The sequence below is a fragment of the Psittacula echo genome, assembly GCF_963264785.1.
Source record: "Psittacula echo genome assembly, chromosome: 1".
Lineage (NCBI taxonomy): Eukaryota > Metazoa > Chordata > Aves > Psittaciformes > Psittacidae > Psittacula > Psittacula echo.
In genome coordinates this window covers 112939298-112962536 of record NC_137735.1, presented here as the reverse complement: position 1 = coordinate 112962536, position 23239 = coordinate 112939298, and the positions used below count along the sequence as shown (strand labels likewise).

Genomic DNA, 23239 nt, shown 5'->3' with positions numbered 1-23239 from the left:
GCTCTGACCAACACTCTCCACTTTCTCTACACAATACCAGGTTATTGAGGCGAGTTTGAAATATTCATGTATGGAGGTTTAATTTATCATCCCAGCCAGGCTGGGAGAACACGTCCAATGCAGAGTATCTGGTAAATGCTGACAACATTTATGTTCGTAAAGGTCACAATTAGCCATGGTGGCTCATGAACACCCATTTTTCTTGGCTACTACCCAGCAGCTGCTAGCTGCAAAATCACGTCTTCTCCTTCTGAAACTGCCCTGCTTAATATAATGAAGCATCCCAACCTTTCTCTGAATGCATGATCTGCCAACAAGAGGCTGTGAGGATGGCTTTTGAAACTGTCCCAGGAAAAAGGACATGGATGAGGTTAGAGCCAGTTGTATTAGAGACAAAAATATTCACAGTGATGTGGATGACACCAGCTAAAGCCAGAGTGAGTTGCCATCAGAATGTCTGGAGTTGTCTGGGCTACTTGTGTACAATCTGACTCAGAAGTCTGTTCCATCAGCCTGATGAGTAACATTGCACTGAAGCAGAGTACAACATGAAAAACCTCTGCTGCAATACTGTGGGCAGACCAAGCCTTCCCCATGTTCACCTTTTGTCTGAAGAGCCAGGGACTGTGGAACTGTCCCTGAAAAAGCATTTGTGGTCAAGTTAACTGGCTTGCAGCCGTACTGTACCTATCCCAACACAGCCCCACTGTAAGCAATGCTTCTCACTGCTAGCCGCTTTCCCAAGTCTCAGTCACTGGAGCTAAACTTTCCCATGCTTTGCTCTCTGCCTCAGGCTGGCTTTTTATGGAAGGGGAGAAACCACAACAAAAAACAGGCTGCTGTGTCCAAGGAAAGGGTTAAGGAAAGCAGGTGATTTTACCAACATTAGCCATAGTTTCCAATGTCTGTATTTTCTGGAGAAGATTAATTAGAATTTGGCAAGGCACATGGTGGGGGATCAGATACCTTTGGATATCCTCAAGAAATGCAGCCCAAGATCAGTGAAGATCCATGCCTCAGAAAACTACATACTGCACTCATTCAGAGCCCTTACAGTTGAGGGGCCTGTGCTTTGGAGGAAGGCAACCACTCTCCCTGCTTGCATCTAAGCCTGGCTGAGCACAGGAGGGTCCCTGCAGGAGTTCATGGGAGGAGCTCCTTGCCAGAACAGGCACCCATGTTTCCCTCCTCTGGAAACCAGATTAGCGGAAAAATGGTATGTACATGCCATGCTATGTGTGCAGAGTCAGAATATAAATGAAGTGTAATGTCAAAGGAAGCTGGGACATGGACGGATTGTTTAAGATGGCCTGGGGAGCACTGAACACTGAATTCATGTGACTGGCTGTAGGCTCCTTGTCTCACAGAGCACTGCACTCTGCTGCTGAGCTCCAGTAGGCACTAGTGTAACCCACAATACAGCAAGGGAGTGCTTGCAACCTGCTCTTGGTTGCACCAGTTCTTGCCTGGGCACTGGAATGACTCCTCCATCAGATGTAGTGCAAAGATCACCCCAAGCTCTTTGTAGTCATCTCCAGGTCATGCCCTGATTTCTGTCACTCCCATAATTCATCCTGATGCTCTGTGAGCAAGGATGATGCTTTCAGAAGATCAGAGATATCTCATGGCCACCACCACTGCATTGCCACAGCTGGTGCATAACCACAACCACATGCAACCAGTGAATAACTCTGCAGCTCAGAATTACAGAGCACCTGAAATGCCAAGTCAGCTCAGTGGGATGCATACATTGTTGGTGTAATAAAGAAATTATTACTCCAGAGAAAAAGCAGAAAGGCTGTGTTGGAAAACACTGGTCTTCATGTGCCTGGTCACTGCACAGCTCCTCCTGAGCTAACTGTGCCAGGAGGAGGTTCGTCAAAAAAACACCATTACAAAACACATTGTTCACACATTGGCTTCATCACAGCAGGAGTTTGATGGAGGAGGGTACACTTAAACCCAGGCCTCCCAGAGCTGCCTGTCCCTGCCTGCACTCCCTGCTAGACTCCCATTCCTGGAGAGAAGGGAAGCTTTAGCATTTAACTCATTGGAAGTGGAGCCGGAAGCCTCAGCAGGGAGACACAGAGGCAAATGCCTTTGAAGAGGCAATAAAATGTGAGCACAGTTCTTCTGGTGATGAGATCCAGGACAGATAAGCAAAAACCTCATGAGGTTCTTCCTTTCCTTTTAGCAAAAGCTCAGGAGAAGGGCTTCTCTGTCTGAACATCACCTTCCTGCTGCTGCTGGCAAAGATTTTTTTTTTTTAAGGTAAGAATAGGTACTTTTGTTTAACTGGGTAAACACTCGGTTTGGGGATTTTTTACTTTTTTTTTTCTTAATAGCTGAGGCTTGCTTTTACACTATTGGGAGCTTAGTGATTTCCTAATACTGGAATTGCTTTCTTAATGATGGGAGCAGGACAAATTCCTCAGCCTTTCTCCCACAACACCTATCTGGCAAAAGCTCAGAACAAGAAAATCCCCCATTATTAGCTTGGGTAGGTTTTAGGTGCGTTGTAATCATTCACATGTTTGTGAGAGGGCAACAGCAACAAGCCACCTCAAGGGTCAAGGCATTTTCAAACAGAAGAAAGAGCTGGGGCACCAGTTTGGAAACTCTTGTAACAGACTACCCTTGTAATGCACTTTTTGCTGGGAGGGATAAGACTCTTCTTTTAAAGCACAGTGGTGCACAATTTCAAACTAGTATGTCCTTCTGAAAAGAAGCCAGATATTTTTACAGGCAGCTTCAGACTGCAGAGCTTAATGAGGCAATTTCCTTGCAGCCAGCCTTGGGGAAGGAAGGGTGGTGACACGTGGAACGCAAGGCTTGAGCAGTTGGAGCCAACTCTGTCTGTTTCTAAACACCCTGATATATGATCATTTACACTGTTATTATACAAACTTCTGATGGTCAATATAATGCTTCACTGACTGTACGATGAGGGTAAAATCTCTAGGTAATCCTATAGAGAAATGGGTAATCTCTGATGTCTTCATTTTGTACATAACAAATGAAGGGGTACAGACTGGAACTGTCACGCTTTTCATAGATTTTATTTTGTATGGGGATCCACAGGCTACTGATGTTTTTTATCTGTCATGTGTTAGCTCTGATCCACACTTACATTTTGAACTTTAAATAATATACCACTGAATTCTTTAAAATAAAGAACACTGTGGTAAGATGAGCAGCATATTGCATTCAGCATGAAAGCTTCCCAAAAAAGTGCTTCTATTTGAATACTAAAAATCAGGGGTTTATTAGTCTGAGTAATACATTCTATTTAATTAATCTTGTCTGTGAACTATCTAGCCAGGAGCTGAAATTGCCTGGTCAGCACAAACCAAAAATGGTGAAACTTATTTTTCAGGTTGTCAAGTTCTACTACCAGAATCTACTAAGTGGAAAAAACCTAATGCCAGATTCATGACTGAACCTCAGGTGTGTAGCAAAACAAACTGGAACACACCAGCAGATTCAACCTAAACTCTCCCAGTACTGATGACAGAGATACAACAAACTCATCACCTGAGGCTGCGGCTGTGCAATGGTTAATCCTGGCTCTGTCACTACCCCATCAGCCAGCCAGCCTCTTTGCTGGAGATCATGCACAGGCCCACACCACTGCTTCTGCCATGGTATTCAGGTCACAAGGTGGGTTTTTACTCACCATGGTAGCTGCGGGACAACAGATGATCCCTGGCACAGCAAAGTGTCAGGGTGCTGTGGACAGATTTCAGGAACGTGCTTTACGCCAGATGAGATGCAAACTAAACCTGTCAATGGCTTTTTTAATAAACTGGAATTAGCAGCAGGAGCTTACATCTGGCCAATGTGACATGTGAGCAAACTGCTTGTACTCTTCTATGAAAAATCATAAACCCACATTTGCTGTGCACTTGAATCACTGTCTCAGCAAGCAACTAGCTCTAGGGCCCATGAATTACACTGTCTGGATGGTCATTGCATGGGTGAAAGGAAAAAAAAATGAGCTCATTTTGAGTATCTTATCATCCCAACTGTTATCGTGTGATACAGCAAGTGGCTTATTTTGTAGATAGGGCTACCACTTCTGTTTCATCAAATCATAGAATCATTTGGGTTGGAAAAGACCTTTAAGATCATCGAGGCCAACCATTAACCCAGCACTACCAAGGCTGCCACTAAACCATGCCGCTAAGTGCCACATCTATACATCTTTTAAATACTTCCAGGGATGGGGAGTTCAGTTTGCTTCACAGGAACTTCCTGTGAATACAAAGTTAAGTGACACAACACAAAAAATACAAAAAAACTATCAGGACAAGCAGCCTGGCCTTTGCACGACGCAGTGTTTTTATCCCCTTCAGGCTTCATGTGGATTTGCTGCATGTCTGCATAGTTTACTGGAGAACTTCCATTTTGCAACCTCTGGACAGTACTGACAAGAGAAAATTAAAGCTCAAAAAAACCATATAAAACTATGAATTCCACTATTCAGCAAATTTTCCTTGAAAGAACCCACTGAAGAGGCCCAGATTTTGCAATACAGTGACTGGGCCGTTCCTCCAGAATATTGTCGGGTTGTCTTTGTTGTTTTTATAGTGAAGGGTTTTAAGTGTGTGTCACATGGATCAACTTCCCCATTCTTCTATATGGTCTAGTAGTTTTAATGATTAAAATAGTTCAGGTACTTTCCATTCCATAGTTTTATTTTTACTTCAGCATGTACAGAACTAAAAAGGCAATAACTTTTAATGAACTTTTGGGTTTCTTTTTTGGTTTTTTTGGTGAAACTTTATCATTCTGGGTGATTACACTAGCACACTCAAAATTAATTTGAAGGAAAAGAAATGCCTTTCTGTGTCCAATGAGGAATACCCTCATGGCTGTGATAGGAATGCTGGCAGTGAAAATGACTGGAAGGAGGAATCAGCAGGATCTACTTATTCAAATCAGTAATAATTGAGGATTTCAATTTCCATTCATGACAATCTTGATACAACGCACAAGCACTAGGAGAGGTCCTGCAGAACATGATACATACATAATACATCTTCTTGAACTTTTCAACACCTCTATAATATATATGCCCTATAATGCCCCCCAGCTTCCAGTTTCAAACTGATGTTTACAATACTAGCAACTTGGCTTGAGTTTCTGCCATAGACTTACTTAGCCACTTTCAAGTTTTCTCTCACACTCCCATCTAAACCGAAGCTGACAGATGATATCTTTGGGATAACAATGGTCTCTGCATCAGATCCTGCAGTAAGTGAGTAGCGGTACACCACCTTCTGCACAAAGAAAAAGATCACTCCTCTCCAACGTTGACAGTGCAGGGCTGTCACAAGGGGGTAAATCATTTCAGCCATGCATCTTTTATCTCTGTCTCCATTTTGAATCAATCCAGAGTTTCTGTGACCATAAGGGGACTGCAGCTCTGTTATTTATTGCAACTACTCCCACCATGACAACTGCTCTAAACCAGATTTAAACCACCAGATTAATTTCACAGCCAAGCAGGGCCACTAAATGACAGCACACCCCTGTATCCATACTGGTCATGTAACACCCAGCTCTGCCAGACCTTGTGCTCCCTGTGGCAGCAACCACCACAGCTTCAGCACTCACTGATTCCGGCAGGCAGGGAGGCATGGCATGCAGAAGCAACGAACTTAGCTTTAGCCTCTTCCACAGCACTCTGTGTTGTGATTTTTAGATTCTCCTTTTGCATCTCAGTTTTGGTCTTGCCTGGGAGAAGAAGCAATAAAGCTTACCCCAGCAAGCTTCCTAATCTTTGTTTGTTTATCAAAACTAAATTTACAGAAACATCTGCATACATGGGAACGAGTCTGAGCCTTGCAGCCACCCAGCTTTTGCCCATCCAAGATGGCACTCATTTGGGAATACCAGTACCTAGAGAAAGTGCATTATGGCTGTATTTAAGAAGAAACAAAAGACTGCAACACTACTGCTTAACAAGGTTTCATTTTAGTTTTGTTTAATTTAAGTATCGCTTAGCCCTTGACAAGATCTTAGCTTTATGGTGAGGTGTTGTGCATCAGCAACCACAGAATAAATAGTGCCAGCACCAGCTAAAGCCTAGACAGCTAAACAGCTTTGATCAGACCAGTGAGAAATGCCTGAAGGGAGGCAACACTGTATCTCAGAGCCCTGCATGGGATGTACAGATACCCAGCTGCCAAGAGCTCAGCCTGGTAACTCAAAGAAAGTTGGCAGGGATTGGGCTGAATGCCATTGCCACCCCAGCCCAAGCTGCGCCAAGCTCAAGCCAACAGCAAGGCAGAATCATAGAATCATAGAACTGTATAGGTTGGAAAGGACCTTAAGATCATCTAGTTCCAACCCCCTGCCATAGGCAGGGCCACCTCACACAAGACCATGTCGGCCAAGGCTCTGTCCAAATTGGCCTTGAAAACTGCCAGTGATGGAGCATTCACCACTTCTTTGGGCAACCTGTTTCACTGCCTCACCACCCTCATAGCTCCTTCCTGTTACCTAACCTGAATTTCCCCTGTTTAAGTCTGAACCCATCACCCCTTGTCCTATCGCTCCAGTCCTTGATGAAAAGCCTCTCTCCAGCATCCTTGTCATGAAACCCTTTGCAATTTCAAGGCTGAGAACAATCCTGCTCAGTGATCAAGTGGGTTATTTCTCAAGGGCAGCCCAAAGCCACAACCCTACTCTCCTTTACAACCAGCAGCAGAAGAGTAACAGTAGGGCTGTTGTTATATATAACATATATATGCAAACGATACAAAATATTGAGCTATAACTCAACCAGATACCTCTTGATGCTTCTGCATTTCCTGTGCAGATCAGATTTAGGAGCCTGGATCCAAACCCTAGGTTCTTTGCTGACTGCTTGGAGTCCCAAAGCTGGCAAAGCTACACGAGCTTTCTGGCATTTTTGTATTAAAGGGTGGTTGGTTTTCCATGTATACATTTAATTACTTCACATGTATCTGTTAATGCCCCTGATCTCTTCCTCTTTCTTAAAACTTAAAATTGCAAAACGGAAACCAGAAAAGGACTTTTTTTTTAGGTGTGGGACCTGGTATGAAAAATACAAAGGATGCTGAAGATACGTGAAGTGACAATACTGTTCCCCGGTCATGTATGCATTGCTTGGATAATCTAAGAAAGCAGCAATCAGACATGCATTAAAGAGTCAGGATTTACATAAATTCCAGCATGGAACGTGTCATCTGTACTCCTAAACACAAAAGGCGGCAGGATTCCTCCGCTAGTTCACATTTAAGCCCCAATTCAAACCTCTCCAAAGCACATGCTTCATTGTTGACATAAACAGGGATTCCTTCCCAAAGCGGGGCCTTCGTGTGCCGAGTGCTGGCCTTTAGCTCGCCGACATTCTCCAAAACAAGAGCCTGAAAAGCTGCTGTGGGAATATCATGCCCATTTACTACATTTACCGGATCTCAGTGATCTCACATCTAATGGACGCAGTTTAAAAACAGAAATATTTTCCCTCCTAAATGTCTATTTTTGCTACTGTAACAAAGACCATCTATTACAGATAAGTGTCTATGTCTCTGTTTTTCCATCTACAAGTACAAAAAATAGTAATTGGCTGTTCCAAAGGGCATTTCATGGAGACTAGTAAGGACATCTCCCTTTAAAAAAAAAACAAAAAAAATCTTATCTATGCCAGAATTTCTCCACTTGCTATTGCTACATTACTGTACTAATGCAATATGTAAGATCACTAACACTAAGCATCTGAAGGATGGCACATTTTTCTCTGCAATTTTTTTTTGTCTTTTAAGCACTTTCAACAGTGTACTTTTTAGATTCAGTTCCACTGTTTGCTTCAACAGTCAGTTTGTTGGTTTCCTGTTGCTCGCGTGGGTATTTCTCATAGCAACAGGAGAGAACAATGTTTTCAGAACTGGAAAAAGTGAGAGTGAAGCCAAAACACTGGTAGGGTGATCCAGGGGCAGATGCCACACTTGAAATCATACTCCTTGCTTAATGTGACTTGGGATTTCAGAGACTCAAAGAATTAACTCAGTTGGAAAAGACCTTTAAGATCATTAAGTCCAACCATTACCCCAGGACTGCCAAGACCACCATTAAACTATTTCACTGAGGGCCTCATCTATATTTTAAGCTGATTATCTCTAACAGGTATACTTAGCAACTGTGAAAAGCTGTGAATTTACCCTGCTGTAAGAGATGCTCAGATCATTCATTGAAAAGGGGGATTTGATAAGAACTGTGACAATCTGGCTGTGTTGTAAAAAGCCCGATGAGCTGAGCAAGGATTCCCCACCGGAGGCTGGGGGCAAGTCTCTGACCAGAGCAGTGCTGGGCCATAAACAGCCCTGGCAGCAGCGCCTGAGCTGTGGAGCCGGTTCCTCGGGGGCCTGGCTTCCTCAGTGCGCCGGCCCAGGCTGTATTTATGAATGGATGTGACGGAACTCCACCATGAGCCCGCGGTGTAACTGCATCACCCCATTGTTGCTACACACGCACAGCACTCACTGGGGAACAAAAAGCTGAATGAAGCAGAGCAGCTGCCAACTCAGGCAAAGACGACTTAGGAAACTATCTCATTCTTCCTTTCTTTTGGAGGCTATTTTGTCTGTTGTTTCCTTGCATACAAAATGTGGTCTGCAACAAGTAAAGCAGGGTAAGATACAGCAAGTCCTGTTACTTGGTTCCAAAACCACAGGCCCTAAACACTACAAAGAAGGGGATAAATGGTGTATGTGCTGTAGGAACAATGTTCAAATGGTATCCATTCAAGACAGATTTCCACGATTTTATACTGCAGCTCAACAGAAACATAATTCTTGAGCATGGTGGTTCTTTTCAGACCCGGGGGGGCGGGCGGGAGGGCGGAGGAATAATCCCAGCACTGACATATGTCACATATTTAAGTGGAGATATTTTATATGCCATATATTATGGATCCAGTCTTCAGAACAGCCTGACTCTACATTTGCAAGGGCTCAGATCCAGCTGTTTCGACTTGGTTCCCTTTTTCTTTCTATCTCAGGCCCTTAAATATTCTTTGGATTTTCAAAGCCACTCAATACACACAAATTCCCATCTGGAAACACATGTTCAAAAGGGACTTGTGCCTGAATACAAGGCTACACATTAGGTCTGCCTGAAAACCTTGCCCCTGCTGTTCATACTGGGGAGGACAACTCCTTTCGTCATCTAGATGCAACCTTGAGAGCTGGGCTCTAGGAAGAAGACGCACCTGACATGCACATACAGCTCTGACTACCCCACAGAGTGAACCTGGCCAGCCCTTCTGGCAGCTATGGTGACAAGAGAGTTTATCACACAAACAGCACTATTCAGCTTAATATGCGATCTAACCTTGCTGGCTTTTGTCAATGATGGAAGCCTGACCACATTTTTAAAATGAGATAACAGTTTCTATGTTTCAGTGCATTCAGCCTCATAGAAAGAGGTTGGAAGGGACTTCTAAATATCACCTAACGTAACCTTCTGCTCAAAAGAAGATTAAGTAGATAAAAGTTGTGTGCCTGATTTTTACTGACTTTATCCTACAAAATTCTGGTCCAAGGTGCTTTGTAACAGGTAAAGACGTTAGCTATCTACTCCAGCATTACTTTCTTGAGCTCCTCAGAAATCTTAAAGTACTTCCCTTCCATTAGGAGAACTGGGGTACCAGAAAATGGAAGGGCACAGGACAGACTCAAGGGAGATGCAAGCAGTAACCAAGCCAGGGCATGCTTACCCAGCACATGATTTATGAGAACACCCACAGGCATAGCTAGAAGGGGGTTTCCAGACGCATGGCTAGCGATAGACTGAACACTGGCTGCTCTTCCAGGAAGGGAGGAGGCAGATTTGCCCAAAACGTGTCTGTGGCAAAGCAGAATATTGACTGCAAGTTCTTAAATTGTGCCCTACCCATTCAGCTATCCTTCCTTACATCCCGTAATTGTACGCGGCGGGGATGCTTGTATCCTCCTGAAGCATCTGGCTCCACCAGGGACAGGATACTGAATGAACTGGAGTGCTTGTCTGGGATGCTATGGAAATTCCTGACTTCCTGAGTTGTTTATTTTTCCATTCAATGACCCACCAAGAGATTCACAGGGAGCTCAGCAGGTTTCTGTGAGTAGTCTGTTAACTCTTTGCCCACTGGCCTCTCCTCTTCACACAACACAAAGGAAATATTCCCACTCTCTGGCAGCAACAGATCAAAACATGCAATCCCCCATCCATCAGAGCTGTGTGAAGCCATGTGAGACTAGTTTTTAACAACTCTTTGGGACAATAATGATCAGAAAAGGCAATTCAGATATACCATGCAGGGCTACTTTCACTACCCATAAGACTGCTGAGCATCTCAGCTTCTCCAAGGGGAGCTGAGATATTTATTTTGGTAGATGTTTTTATTTTGTATTTTATTTTGAGATGTGTTTATTTTGGTAGACGGAAGGAGTAATGAAACTGAGGTTTGCATGGCCTTGTTGTCACTGTCTCTTCAGACTGTGATTCAACAGTCATCAAATGGCCCAGGGCACTGTTTATCAGAAATAGCTGTTATCCCTAGAATGACACTGACAGGATGCCATGTACTATCTGAAGCACTGCTTTGGATTCACACAGGATAGCTGACACCGATGTATTTCTGAAAGAAACACCCTTGTGTTGGTTGTTTGCTTACCCAAAAGCTGGGTTCTAAATTAAATGCTGTTTATTAGTAACATGGTTTTGGTGTAATTCTTACTGAAACATTCACTAAAAACATTATAGCACTAAATGCCAAACTCCAGGCTTAGTTACACCAGTGTAGGTCTCAAATAACTCCACTGATTTCAGACTCCTGGTTTCTGTGGCTATTTCCTAGCAAACAGATAGCACCCTCAAATTATTATTATCAAACAGTACAAGTTCAGAAAAGCTAACTGCACTTACGTTGCATCAGGATTTCATTATCATTCTCTAGTTTCATATGCTTGCATCTTTGAAGCTGAAATTTTTCATGCTTCACCTCCAACAGTGACATTCTTTAGAAAGCCAATGAGAAAGCCCCATCATCTGTTGCCATGCTAAGCAATCATACACACCAAAAGAAAAAGAAGACCCTCCAGTTGGTAAGGACTCTCCCCCAGCTCTCTGTTGCTTCCTGTGGGTTATCAGTGGCACGGCAGGGGGTGGGTGGGCAGAGTTCTTCCTCTGCAGAACTGTAATTCCTGTGAGTTCCCTTGCGTTTCCACCATGTGATGCCCCTGAAGCCCAGGAGCTCTCACTGCTTCCTCTTCCCTAACCTCCCCTTTGAAAACAAAACCATTCAAGAGTGATGTTGAATTAATTGTGTCGCTGCAGGAACAGCTCTCAGGCATCAGAAATTAGGAAGTGAGAGAACTAAAGCTGTTCATTCAACTTGAAGTCCCAGAGTAAAATATATTACATTAGTCTTTACTCTTCATTAACACAGCCTCGGGCTAACTCTTACACAACCTAGACAGTACATTTGTTCCAATAATACCTTTTACAGATGAGGCTGATAGTACTACCTATTGCTAAGACTGCCCCATACTCCTCCGAGACCCTGTTTAGAGTTGCTTATCTCTCTCTTAAGCTTTAATATGTGGAAGCTTCCATTCCTGGGCCCTTTCGCAGTTTTTCAAATGAAAATGTCACAGAGAAAGTTTCTACCAAAATATTTCTCCCATTCCCAATAGCTGACTAATGAAAAATACACTATTTTGCCCAAGTTAAAAATTCTGGTTACCTCTGGTTGGGCTGAGACCTCAAAGCTTGCAGGAGACAGACCCTGAGTTAAGGCCACCTCTGCCACAACAGAAACAGCTTGAAAAAATTACAGCACCTCTAACTTCTGCAAAGACCTCAAGTTTTTAGCAATTACACTGCCGAGAAACTTCTTTTGTCCCAAGTGTGCTCTGACTTGAGAAACTCCTCTGCAGTCTGTGGGGTGAGACCAGGAGCAAAGAGAAGAAGGCTTGCTTCTATTCAGTGCCGACAGACTCCTGGAGAGGAGATGTGACCAGTAAAATGTGGAGTCCTTTGTTATTTGGAAGGAGTGATATTTTAGTTGAGTTTTTGTCTAAAGGCTCAGTCAGATCTGGGAAGATTTACATTAGGGTGGCAAAAAGCACATTTCTAACAAAAACCCATCTGCTAAATTTCAAAGAAAAGGCATGAAGAACTTTTCAATGCAAAAAACAGCATCTTTTTTAATTCTTTCTTCTAATAACTTAAGAACTATTAAGCTGTTTTGGCAGGTATTTTCTTCCAGACTGAAACAATGAGGATAGAAAAAATCAGTGTAAGAGAGAAAGTCTGTCCAATCTGCAATACTCTGTAAAATGGCCTTACATTAAAAGGCATTGGGATGCCTGAGAAAGCTTCAATAGCTCCTATAATAAAGAACATAAGCTTTAAGTGCATAGCAGTAAGTATCAAATAAAGAGAATCCAGAAAAATTCCCAAGACAGCAAAATTAGCCACGTATTCCCTCCTCAAATATCACCATGTGTAATATGCTCGCAACATGATTGGAAAGTCGAAGTATGACTCTACCATATCAAGGAGGAAGAAAATTCCACCAGAAAGACACCCTACTGTGACTTTTCTTCTGTCCTACAAGCCTTCTCAAACATCTCCAGTACACACGCTGAGCATGGGAACAGACAACTGGGATCCTGATTCAAGCAGGGCTACGCACGTGAGGCAGCAAGGCACCAGCCAGCTTCCAGAAACACATGGAGAAGCACAGTAGGAAAACCCATGGGTGTAATTCCTACCATGCGGAGTGGCTGTGCAAGCAAGTAGCTGGATCTGGCCTTGAAAGACCTGAACATGACCACATACAATAGGAACTACAGTAACCCAAGTGAAAGGTGCTTAAGGAACAGATTACTACAGCAAGGGCTGCATCAGAAAGGGATGCTCAAAATCTTTTTGCTGGCAAAAATGATGGGTGAGGGAGGGAAATGTGACCAGGGACTCAAGGCACAGCTAAGTATCACATAAGGTCCCAATGACATAGGCCATGTGTTGAGCTTGCCCACCTTCACCTAAGAGCTAAGTATCATTAGCACCATTCTGTCAATGCTACCCAAACTTCTTGTCCATGCTGAAAAAGAGCAAGAAGTGAAAGATCCTTCTGACTGCACAGGGAAACTCTTACAGGAGATGAAGAACCACCCTGAACAACTCCCTGGCATCTCCAGAAAGACAGAACTCAGCTACTCAATGATCAAAACCAACCAAACACCACAAATGCAAACACACCAGCAAGGACTCTCCCTTCTGAGAAGTGCTAAAATACTGTGGAAACAGTATCAGAAATTTATCTGGAACTCACTGATACAGGAAAAATGGCCTGTTGATGGAAAGACTACACCATTAATCAGACAGCACAGGAACAGTGATAAGCTCTGCTGAGGGTAGCTGCTCTAGATTTGGGTTTTGATGGTACCTGAGCACCACTTGCTTCTATCCTTATAAAGGACTTCCAAATAACTACCTAGGGATTTCTGTGGGTAGTGATGTGTTTCACAGCAGCAGAAATTTAAGCCGAGTGAAATTACAACGTGAAAGCTCTCCCTAAACTTTGCAATTATTCTCTTCAAGCCTCCCTGTCCATGTCCTGCAGCCGTAACGGTTATTTGTGGCCCTGTTCCTCACCCCATGCTGTCACTACCTTGCTCTCAGCATTATCCTTGTCCTGCTAACTACCAAGTTGGTCCATCAGGCTGTAATTTCTATAGCTGGAAAAAACCCAAACCTTCTCTTGACAATGTTATGATGTATCTAATAATTGTACACTGTATTTATTCTGCACAGTAAAAGCAAGAAAAAGTTTTATAGCTGGGACATATTAAAGATGACGCATTGGAAACTGATACTTCTATGGTTAAAAAAGCATTATCTTATTCGCGGCGTGCATTTCAGAAAGCCTCACTCATTTTCTTTCCTTTTGAATTTTATGATGGCAAAACACATCAGCTTCCCAAGAGATGAAACTTGTGTTTCTACACAGACCAAGCACTTTAGATTTGCAGGAGCATAGGTTCCCTGCAGTGCCTCACCAATACAGGTGGACAGCAGGAGAGGCACTACCCCAAGTGTGCTCCTTTCAGTCCTCCCAGCTTTCTGGCAAGACTGCAATGCAGAGCTCTCAGGGTTGGGTTTTTTCATGCCCCCACAAGAAGCTCAGCCCAGACCAGAAAGCTAAATTTTGAGTGAGTCTGAGCACTACTGAAGTGCCATCAGATTCACATCTCCTACTGATGATGGGACTTCTTGACAAGCCACAAATACCCTTCATGGGGCAAACTTAGTGAAGTTACAGACAAAACCGCAGACAGCCTGGGTTGCACCTGCCTCAAACTGTGCCAGTGCTGAAGGATTAGTTCGTTATTCACCTCCTTCTATCAAGGATTTTTATATGATAACTCAGTGAGGGCCAGAAGAGGGTTGCAAACACAGGACTAGCAAACATACTGGTTTGCCTTATGCCTCAGGACACACTGTCACCAGGCTCGCCCCACTGCCTGAGGCAGAATCCAAGGCAGCTCCCCCAGACAGCACGCCAGACCATTACTCAGGGTGGGCAGAGCAGGCTCTCCCCATCAAGCTGCTAAACAAAGCATGAACGAAAACTGATCCCAGGAGGCCAAGGAGCTTTGGATATTTAAAGCACTGCAAAAAAAGTGCTGAGTCCACTCCTGCAAACTGCCTTCTCCGGGAGCATCCCCTTCTTCACTCCACTGGTCTTTCAGGATCAGGCTGGATTTGATGGCCTGGTTCTCCACCACACGCTTAAAAGTAAAAGGAGAAGAAGAATGTGGGACACTCACCACATCTGTGTTTGTGATCTTGGCCAGGAGGTCCGTGAGGCTGTCCCCATCATCAAGCTGAAGGCCACAGATGGCTGCCCCCACACTTCCAGTTGCTATCATTGACGGTGGGTACATGGCAAAGTTAAAATCTGCAAGAACAGATCTGGGAATTAGGCCAAGCCCAGACCAGAAAAGCTGCAAAACATCAGAGGCAAGCAACATAAAAAACCACACCCAAGAATAAAACCCGGGGAAGTAGAAGAAAGGGAAAAGTGCCACTCTTTTTGGTCCGGTGGAGCTCATTAGTCACACTGCTCATCACAAGCAGTCAAAGGAGGGGTAACAGGTCTGCAAATTAAAATGGAAATGCAGTTCAGTCTTTTATTCTCACTGATGCATAAAGTAAACCTGGACAATTTTTAATAGTCTTTCCTTCATTTTAAAGAAAAGGAAAAAGAAGAAGGAGGCTTTCTGTTATTTATGTCAGAAATTTGGGTCTCAGTCACATTAGAGCTCTCTGTATAACTGAAAAACTAACTGGAATAAGCTATTACAAAAGACCAAACTGAGATTTTTAGTCACGTCCATTTTTAAAGACTTAATTAACTTGAGCATTTAAAGACCTGTCCGGGAAAGAGGTTTTAATTAACGGTTCATCTTTGCCACCTTTGCAATTAGGAAGTGAGAACACTTATAGCCCGCAGCTATGCAATACAAGAAAAAAACAAAGATCACATTTATCATTAGTACTCTTTCTTAATAAATAAGTTGAAAATACATTTCAAAACTTCCTCTCACACGTCTGTGATCTATGGAGATCAGGAGAAAAATGAAAATAAAACTCAATGTTCTTATGACCTTTAATAAGACAAATTTATGGTTTATGATACTGCCATAGGCACTTGTTTATCATCATGTCTTACTAAACAGCATTTCCAGGAGATCTTCTCTATGAGTTTTCAGCTGGGGGGACTGGAGAAGAAGGAAGAGGAAATCCAAGTAATACTTCACATGAAATAAGCCATAATCAATATTCAGTCTATTTACAGAAATAGATTGTTACAGAAAACTGCCCTTCTGTTAACGGCAGGACCCAAATCTCCTCTGTCCAGCTAGTACAAACTGTAACCCTGTTGATGTCTGCTGTAGTTTCAGACACATGGACAGTTGTTCTCGGCCTCCCAGACTCTGAGCTGGCAGGTACTGCAATAGCTGTGGAGACAGCATGTTCTTCTCCAGACTGGAATGTGTCCCTGGGACCCACGACGAATGAAGCACTAAGGTAAGAATGGGACTCAAGTCATAACATTCATTCAGAGGGACTGGAAGGTGGCGTGTTAGAAGCAGGGAGAGGAAAGGAGGAGCTGCAACCCTGACATAGGTTTATCTGTCTCACAAAACCACCAGGAGGTGATCACCTACAAGCCCACCACTGCACACTGCTTCCTACCAGGAGAGCTCCAGAGACATCACACTCTGACAAACACTTCTGAAGGAGCAATTTTCCATGGACTGAAAACAATAAATATGGACTGCATATACTATAAACATAGTAAATATGCACTACTGTAATAGTAAGAACCCACTGTTATATAGGAAAGCTGATGATCTTGAAAATTAAGTTCTATTACCCTCACTAATGAGTGAGTCAACAGGAGACCCCTGACTCCTACGTACCAGTGCAGGACAGCCCTGATGTGTGATCTCAGCACACACTGAGGTAACAGGAATTGCACTTTCATGATCAAAATCACCTTTACATTTACCTCATGTGGATTTATAGACATATATGGAAGGGCTAGCCCCATTCAGACTGTAAAAGGATGACCATGGAAAATAGGTCAGGCTACCTGACACATAGCACATGCACTCCCCACCGAGCCCACCCTATCTCCAGCGCCTCAGGTTGCAGTTGCACTTATCATTGGGCCACACCTCAAGAGCAGGCCATAAATACAGGATTTTAAGTCCTTGAAACAGCCCTATTTTTATGCCATTTTGCCTATCTTCTTATCCATTTCTACTGACGGGGGCCCCAGGACTTGACACCGGGTGATTGTAGCAATAGCTTGTTCCTATGGGTTGATCTTGTAGCTAGTGGCTCCATGGAAGAAGTGTGACTGTTGAGCCACCGGTTTGCAAAGTCCGATATTGGAGAGACATCAATTTGATAGGCGGACCACTCGGTGGATAAAGAATGGCTGGATGGCCACACACAAAGAGCTGTAGTCAATAGCTCAATGGACGGCTGGAGACCAGTAACGAGTGGTGTCCCTCAGGGATCGGTGTTGAGACCGGTCTTGTTCAACATCTTTGTCAGTGACATAGACAGTGGGATTGAGTGCGCCCTCAGCAAGTTTGCCGATGACAACAAGCTGTGTGGCTCAGTCGATATGGTGGAGGGAAAAAATGCCATCCAGAGGGACCTCGACACGCTTGTGAGGTGGGCTGATGCCAACCTTATGAAGTTTAACCATGCCAAGTGCAAAGCCCTGCACCTGCGTCGGAGCAATCCCAGGCACGGCTACAAGTTGGGCAGAGAAGAGATTCAGAGCAGCCCTGCAGAGAAGGACTTGGGGGTGTTGGTTGATGAGAAAATGAACATGAGCCGGCTTCAGTGTGCGCTCACAGCCCAGAAAGCCAACTGTATCCTGGGCTGCATCAAAAGGAGCATGACCAGCAGGTTGAAGGAGGTGATCCTGCCCCTCCACTCTGCTCTCATGAGACCCCACTTGGAGTATTGTGTACAGTTCTGGTGTCCTCAACATAAAAAGGACATGGAACTGTTGGAACAAGTCCAGAGGAGGGCCACAAGGATGATCAGGGGATTGGAGCACCTCCCATATGAAGTCAGGCTGAGAAAGTAACAGAGCAAAAAGAAAAAAAAAAAAGAAAAAAAGCAAAAAGGAAAAAAAAGCAGAAAGTAAGCTGAGCAAATAACAGCTTTCAGCCTGGAGAGGAGAAGGCTGCGTGGAGACCTCATAGCAGCCTTCCAGTATCTGAAGGGGGGCTATAGGGATGCTGGGGATGGACTATTCATTAGGGACTGTACTGACAGGACAAGGGGTAATGGGTACAAACTTAAACAGGGGAAGTTTAGACTGGATATAAGGAAGAAATTCTTTACTGAGAGGGTGGTGAGGCACTGGAATGGGTTGCCCAGGGAGGCTGTGAATGCTCCATCCTTGGTGGTGTTCAAGTCCAGGCTGGACAAAGCCTTGGGTGACATGGTTTAGTGTGAGGTGTCCCTGCCCTAGCAGGGGGGTTGGAACTAGATGATCTTAAGGTCCTTCCCAACCCTAACTATTCTATGATTCTGTGAAGGGCAGAAATGGCTGAAGGACTCCAATAATGAGAGAATTTTATAAAGATTGCAAATATATGTGCTTGCATGACTGTTCAGAATCTCCTCCTGGTCCACAGAGCAAATAACAGATGTCTACAATGTTTAATAATGTTCAAACATTCATAGAAGAGACCTTGCATCCCCATAATCTGCTCTCATCTACACAGAGTGATTCAGCAGCAATTTCACTGATTTCTTTAGAAAAGAGATAAATTAAGACTTCATCTCCATGGGTATGTTTCTCCTCTTGTACACACTGCATTTGCTTGGGTTTATGAATTCCTTGTGCTTGCATTTGATGTGACTGAGGCTGCACTTCATCAACATGGTCCTAAGTTGAGAAGCGACTCGTCCATTTAATCTTTGGACTTACCGGGCTGAGTGAGGGACACAGCTCCAGCCTGCCCTCTGAACTTCCTTGCCTCCTAGGGTCTTGCATCAAGACCTTCACGTTATCCCAATGCTCGTTTTCTCATGGTTGATTTTATATCTACTCCCAGACACCGTCTTCCTAGGAAGCTGAATAAAGAGCCACAGTGCCCCTGCCAACTAGCACTGCTGTAGGTCTGCTTCCACGTGGGGTCACATGCGAACATTTCTATGCCCAATAACCTTGTTAGTTCCCTTAATGTCATTCATAATGCAAATGAGACAGCGAGCGAATGGCCAGAGGCCCAGACTGACTAAAGCTCAGCATCCAGAAAGTCTTACATTGCCTCTAGCTCTAAACTAACTTCCCTCCATAACAAGCACCATAAACTTGGCTATCAAAGCTACACATGCCCAGTCTTTGTTGTACAACAGGCAGCGATTTGTATCACTGGCTTCTATTTTTAGCATATTAATTAACTACTGCAACTGGTGAGGCAAGTGTCTCCAACTGGAGAGTGTGGCACCATTGTCTGAAGTCATCACCTCATCTCGCGCTATTGAAAATCATGGCAGTGACCCTCCTGCTGATATGAATTTAACCTGACATGCCCACAAAGGGATGGGGGGTGGTGCACCAATTTTGTGCACATGGTTCTCCACATCACCCTGGACCCTATTAGTGTGGAAAGAGCTCATTGAAAGAAAAGAAGCCACATTGTGCTGGGCCACCTAGAGGGTTGAATAGAAAAGGCTGAGGAAAAGAGCAGGCAGTGGAATAAAGGCCGTAATTAACATATTTCCATATTCAAGCAAAGCAATAACTATGTGAAATGTTTGTCAAGGTGCAACGAAAGCATAAATATTAAGTACTATATCTGGGGGGATGCAGAACCCCCCTCCGAGTCCTGTACATTCCATCAAGAAATTCAAAACAAGCTTTTTATGTGTTATTTTCAATTATAAACCTCTATCCCTGCTTCCCCTGTGGCAACAAGCCAAATCCTGCCATTCTCACCCAGGTAAAACTGCCCCCCCGAAATTAAGTCACCAGCTTGCCCTGGTGTTAAAAAAAAATTCTAGAATAAAAGAAGGGGAGAGAGGACCTATATATGTGGAGCTGAAACATATACTTTTACTTAAAATTCTTGTTGCAGATGATGACCCCTGTATTACAGAGGGAATTTTACAAAAAGCACTTTCTACTGGGCACCTGAAGCAAGGCTATGCGCTAAATCCTTCTTTTGGACCTACGTGCTACCTTGGTTAGTGGGCACTCAGAGCCTGTACTGAAGACATGGCTCTGATTCTAACTTTGTTGTGATTTATACAATTCCATGGGAAAGTACAAACCAGTCTCATTAAAAGTTAAAGAAGTAGTGCAACAATGCGTAGTCTGTGAGAACCTGAGCACACAAACACTTCAAGGGAAGACACTGCATTATTAGAAAGCAGGACTTGCTTTGCCTTCTATTACTAGCAATAAGCACTAGAAACTATCCCATCCCCATTTCAGTATCACCTTTTTCTTAAAGGACCGTAAAAACAAAGGACCAGCTTTGCATAACCCCACTGACTTCAGTACTGGAAATAAAAAAAGAGCTGATACAAGAAAAAGCGCCCTTTGAAAAACAGCCACTTCTGGACCAGGCAGCTGGAGTCATCAAGCAAATTCAGGGTGCCCTAAACCCACACCCTGCTTTCAAACTGGAGCTTACACAGCAAGGGCATGAACACAATCACATGCCAAGGATGTTTTTCTGCTGGTGTGTCACACGTAATCCATGGTCAGGTTCTAGGACCCTGCACACTGCAGCTGAGCTGTTTTGCTGGCTCTCTCCTGATCCAGTGGACTTCACTACCTCTGAGCCAGGAAAATGCAAGGTTGACAGTCAGTCTAAAGCAGGAGGGAACCGGAGGCAGGAGCCCAGAGAGGTCCTGCAAGGGGAAGCCCTAACTCGCAGCCAATAAATGAAAACTGCCGGAAGGAAAAGAGCACTGACAAATATCCAGGCTGAACGTGCTCAGTGTGCCAAAGCCAGGTGGGAACTCTATCTTCTTACAATGACCCTTATTATTGCTCTGGCCACTGGCTGGGTTTTTTTTAAGGGCCCGTTTTAAGCTATATAATTTGATAGAGGTTTATTTTCAGAGTTTCAACGGCAGAACTGGAAATTGCTGGCTTGAGGAAGGTAATTCTCATGGGGTGAGGGGTGGGAAGGAGAAGAAAGGGAAAGGAGAGTTACCTCCATCAGGAAAACAGAATCATGACAGTCATAAATACTGATTTTTAAAACTACATAGATAATGGTCAAATTTCACCCAGCCTCAAACTTCACACAGCCAATGACTGTACTATGAAGATATGCATGGATGTACATTCTGCAAACTAAGTCTAAAAGAAAGGTCTGAGGGAAACAATGTAAGTAGTGAATTAATTCTTGCCTCTGATCCAAATGCAATTCCAGTATCAGTGTGTTACTTTTTTTTCCCAAATGCAGCTGGTTTTAATTGCATTGGCCATTTTTTTGTCTTGCTTTCGTATTTCTACAAGGCACTGCAAGTTTTCCCCATGTTAACTATTTCTTTTTCTCAAGGCAAAACCATGAGACTCTTCAGCCCTTGAAAAAGGGCATGGAAGTGCCAAGGATAATCAAACAAAAACTGTCAAGTGAAACAGAATGCAAACCTGCTCCTATCCTTTGAGTAGGTGAGAGGGCAGATACTCAATTCTGTTCCAGGACTACAGTAAAGAAAAAGTATTTGGCCTTTATACAAATGGGTCTGAAGTATCCTAAACACTTATGCTCCATCACAACCATCCAAGTAAGGTACTTGTTCTAAGACAAGGAAACACAGTGTATGGACAGTCTATGTAAAGTGTACGAGTAATCACTACAATATGCTCATTAGCTGATCATAAACACTATTTCTGAACAACTGTTTGCACCAGTTATTATTTTCACTTGTTCTACACCTTCACTAAGGAAGCCTAACCAAGGATCAAGACTGTGTTAGCACTTCAACCACCAAAAGGTCTGATCTGCAGCTGGTCAGAGGTCAACTTGAAAGACAATAACTTATCTGGAAGTGCTGGAATTACGCCAGCTTGTATCAGCAAAAGGGTCTCTTCCTCCATTTCCTTCTACCTCAGCTTTCCAGATCTGATGTATCCTACAAGTTAAGGAGTCTGCTCATTTGAAAAATTCCCCAGGCCCTGCTTACTTGTTGTTGGAGCTTTCACAGCTCTTGTGGCTCCATTTTGATGGAAAACTTAATATACTGCCTCTCCCAAGAACCAGCAAGAGCGGTAATAAATTCACATGTATTACTCTTTCTTCTGTCATGCAAGAAGTATTCATGCAACCACAGCCACTTTGCAACATATATTTTATTTCTAAGAGATTAATCCACACAACAAAGCCTCTGTGGACTTCTTTCTTTCCCTCTGCAGACTTCTTTCTTTCCCTCTGCAAAGAACAGCTCCCAAAGAAAACTCATACCACACTTCTGTCCTCTGAGCCCAAGTAAGCCAGTGTAAGAGCCCAATAAGTCTTATATTGGCTGAGAGGAGAACGATGCACAGTAGACTTTCCCAGCAGGAGCCTTGAGGACCAAACATACCTCTTGGTGTTACAAGGCATTCTGTGTGGTTGCCCTCCACATCACTACTAGAGTTGTGGCCTAATCTTGCAGTCTTTGCTCAAACAACACTCCCATTGACTTCCACAGAACTTCTGTCTGAGTAAGGACCCAAGATTTGGCCAAGGAGTTTATAAAAAAGCCTTCTCAGCTTTCAAATGTAATGATTAATGTCCCAGAAACAGTGGGCAGAGGTTTGGCACTCTGTACAAAACTGACTTAAAGCTGAAATTTTCCTCCTCTTTCTCAGCCTCTTTGCAGACACAGACTTTGAAAGCCACCGGTCTATGAGATGCTGAATTGTATCCATCATGGAAACATCTCACCTGCCTTAGGACTCAGCTGAAGCACAGAAGAGACCATGCACAGGGCTGAGGCTAGAGATCTACAAGTTGCCTTCTGCCCCTGCAAGCCTGCAAAGCTTTTTGCTTGCAAGTTTTGCACGCCACTTAAATACAACACTTAAAACCTCCTCACTGAGGCTGGTCCCTCCGTTACAGCTTGCGTTCAGAGACGCACAGCTCCTCTTCCTGCAAGCCTGACCTGCACAGCCTGCCTTCCTTCAAAACCCATTCCCTTACAGGCTCTGACATAAAAAGGGGATATCCTGAGTCAAAATAGTGGCTCTAGCCTCCAGCACGAGACTGTAACATAGGGAAGCAGCTGGGCATCTGTGACTCTGAACAGTCGGGAAGAAGAAATGGATGGTGTGCTGAAGTTGAGGCAATAACGCACATTCTCTTTTCACTCCCAGTACGGCATGCTCTGCACACAGCTCTGTAACTGGTGCCCTCTCCCATTACTCCAGAAGCAATTCCCTGGCTTGGAGCACGGCATGTACAAGCAAGCGGGCAATCCCTGAGAATACATTTCCAAACTGTGGAGTGATGCTGTGTGAACAGACAGAGGAGGAACGAGGGGTGCAAAGCAATGAACAGATGGAGGTAGGGTCAGAGTGGCAGAACAATGTGATCCCTGAAAGCAAAAGAAGAATTATTTCCATTGGGCTCACAGATAAACAATAAGCAGTAAGCATCAATTTTGCCAA

General features: G+C 43.8%; 1 protein-coding gene across 1 annotated transcript in view; it reads right to left on the bottom strand.

Moving 5' to 3' along the window:
• Positions 1–23239, bottom strand: part of CCND2 (cyclin D2) — a 33904-nt gene that overhangs the window by 2085 nt on the left and 8580 nt on the right. The window contains exon 4 of the mRNA XM_080634101.1: positions 14853–14983. Within this exon, the coding sequence (XP_080490227.1) occupies positions 14853–14983 (131 nt within the window). The remainder of the gene's footprint in view (positions 1–14852; positions 14984–23239) is intronic.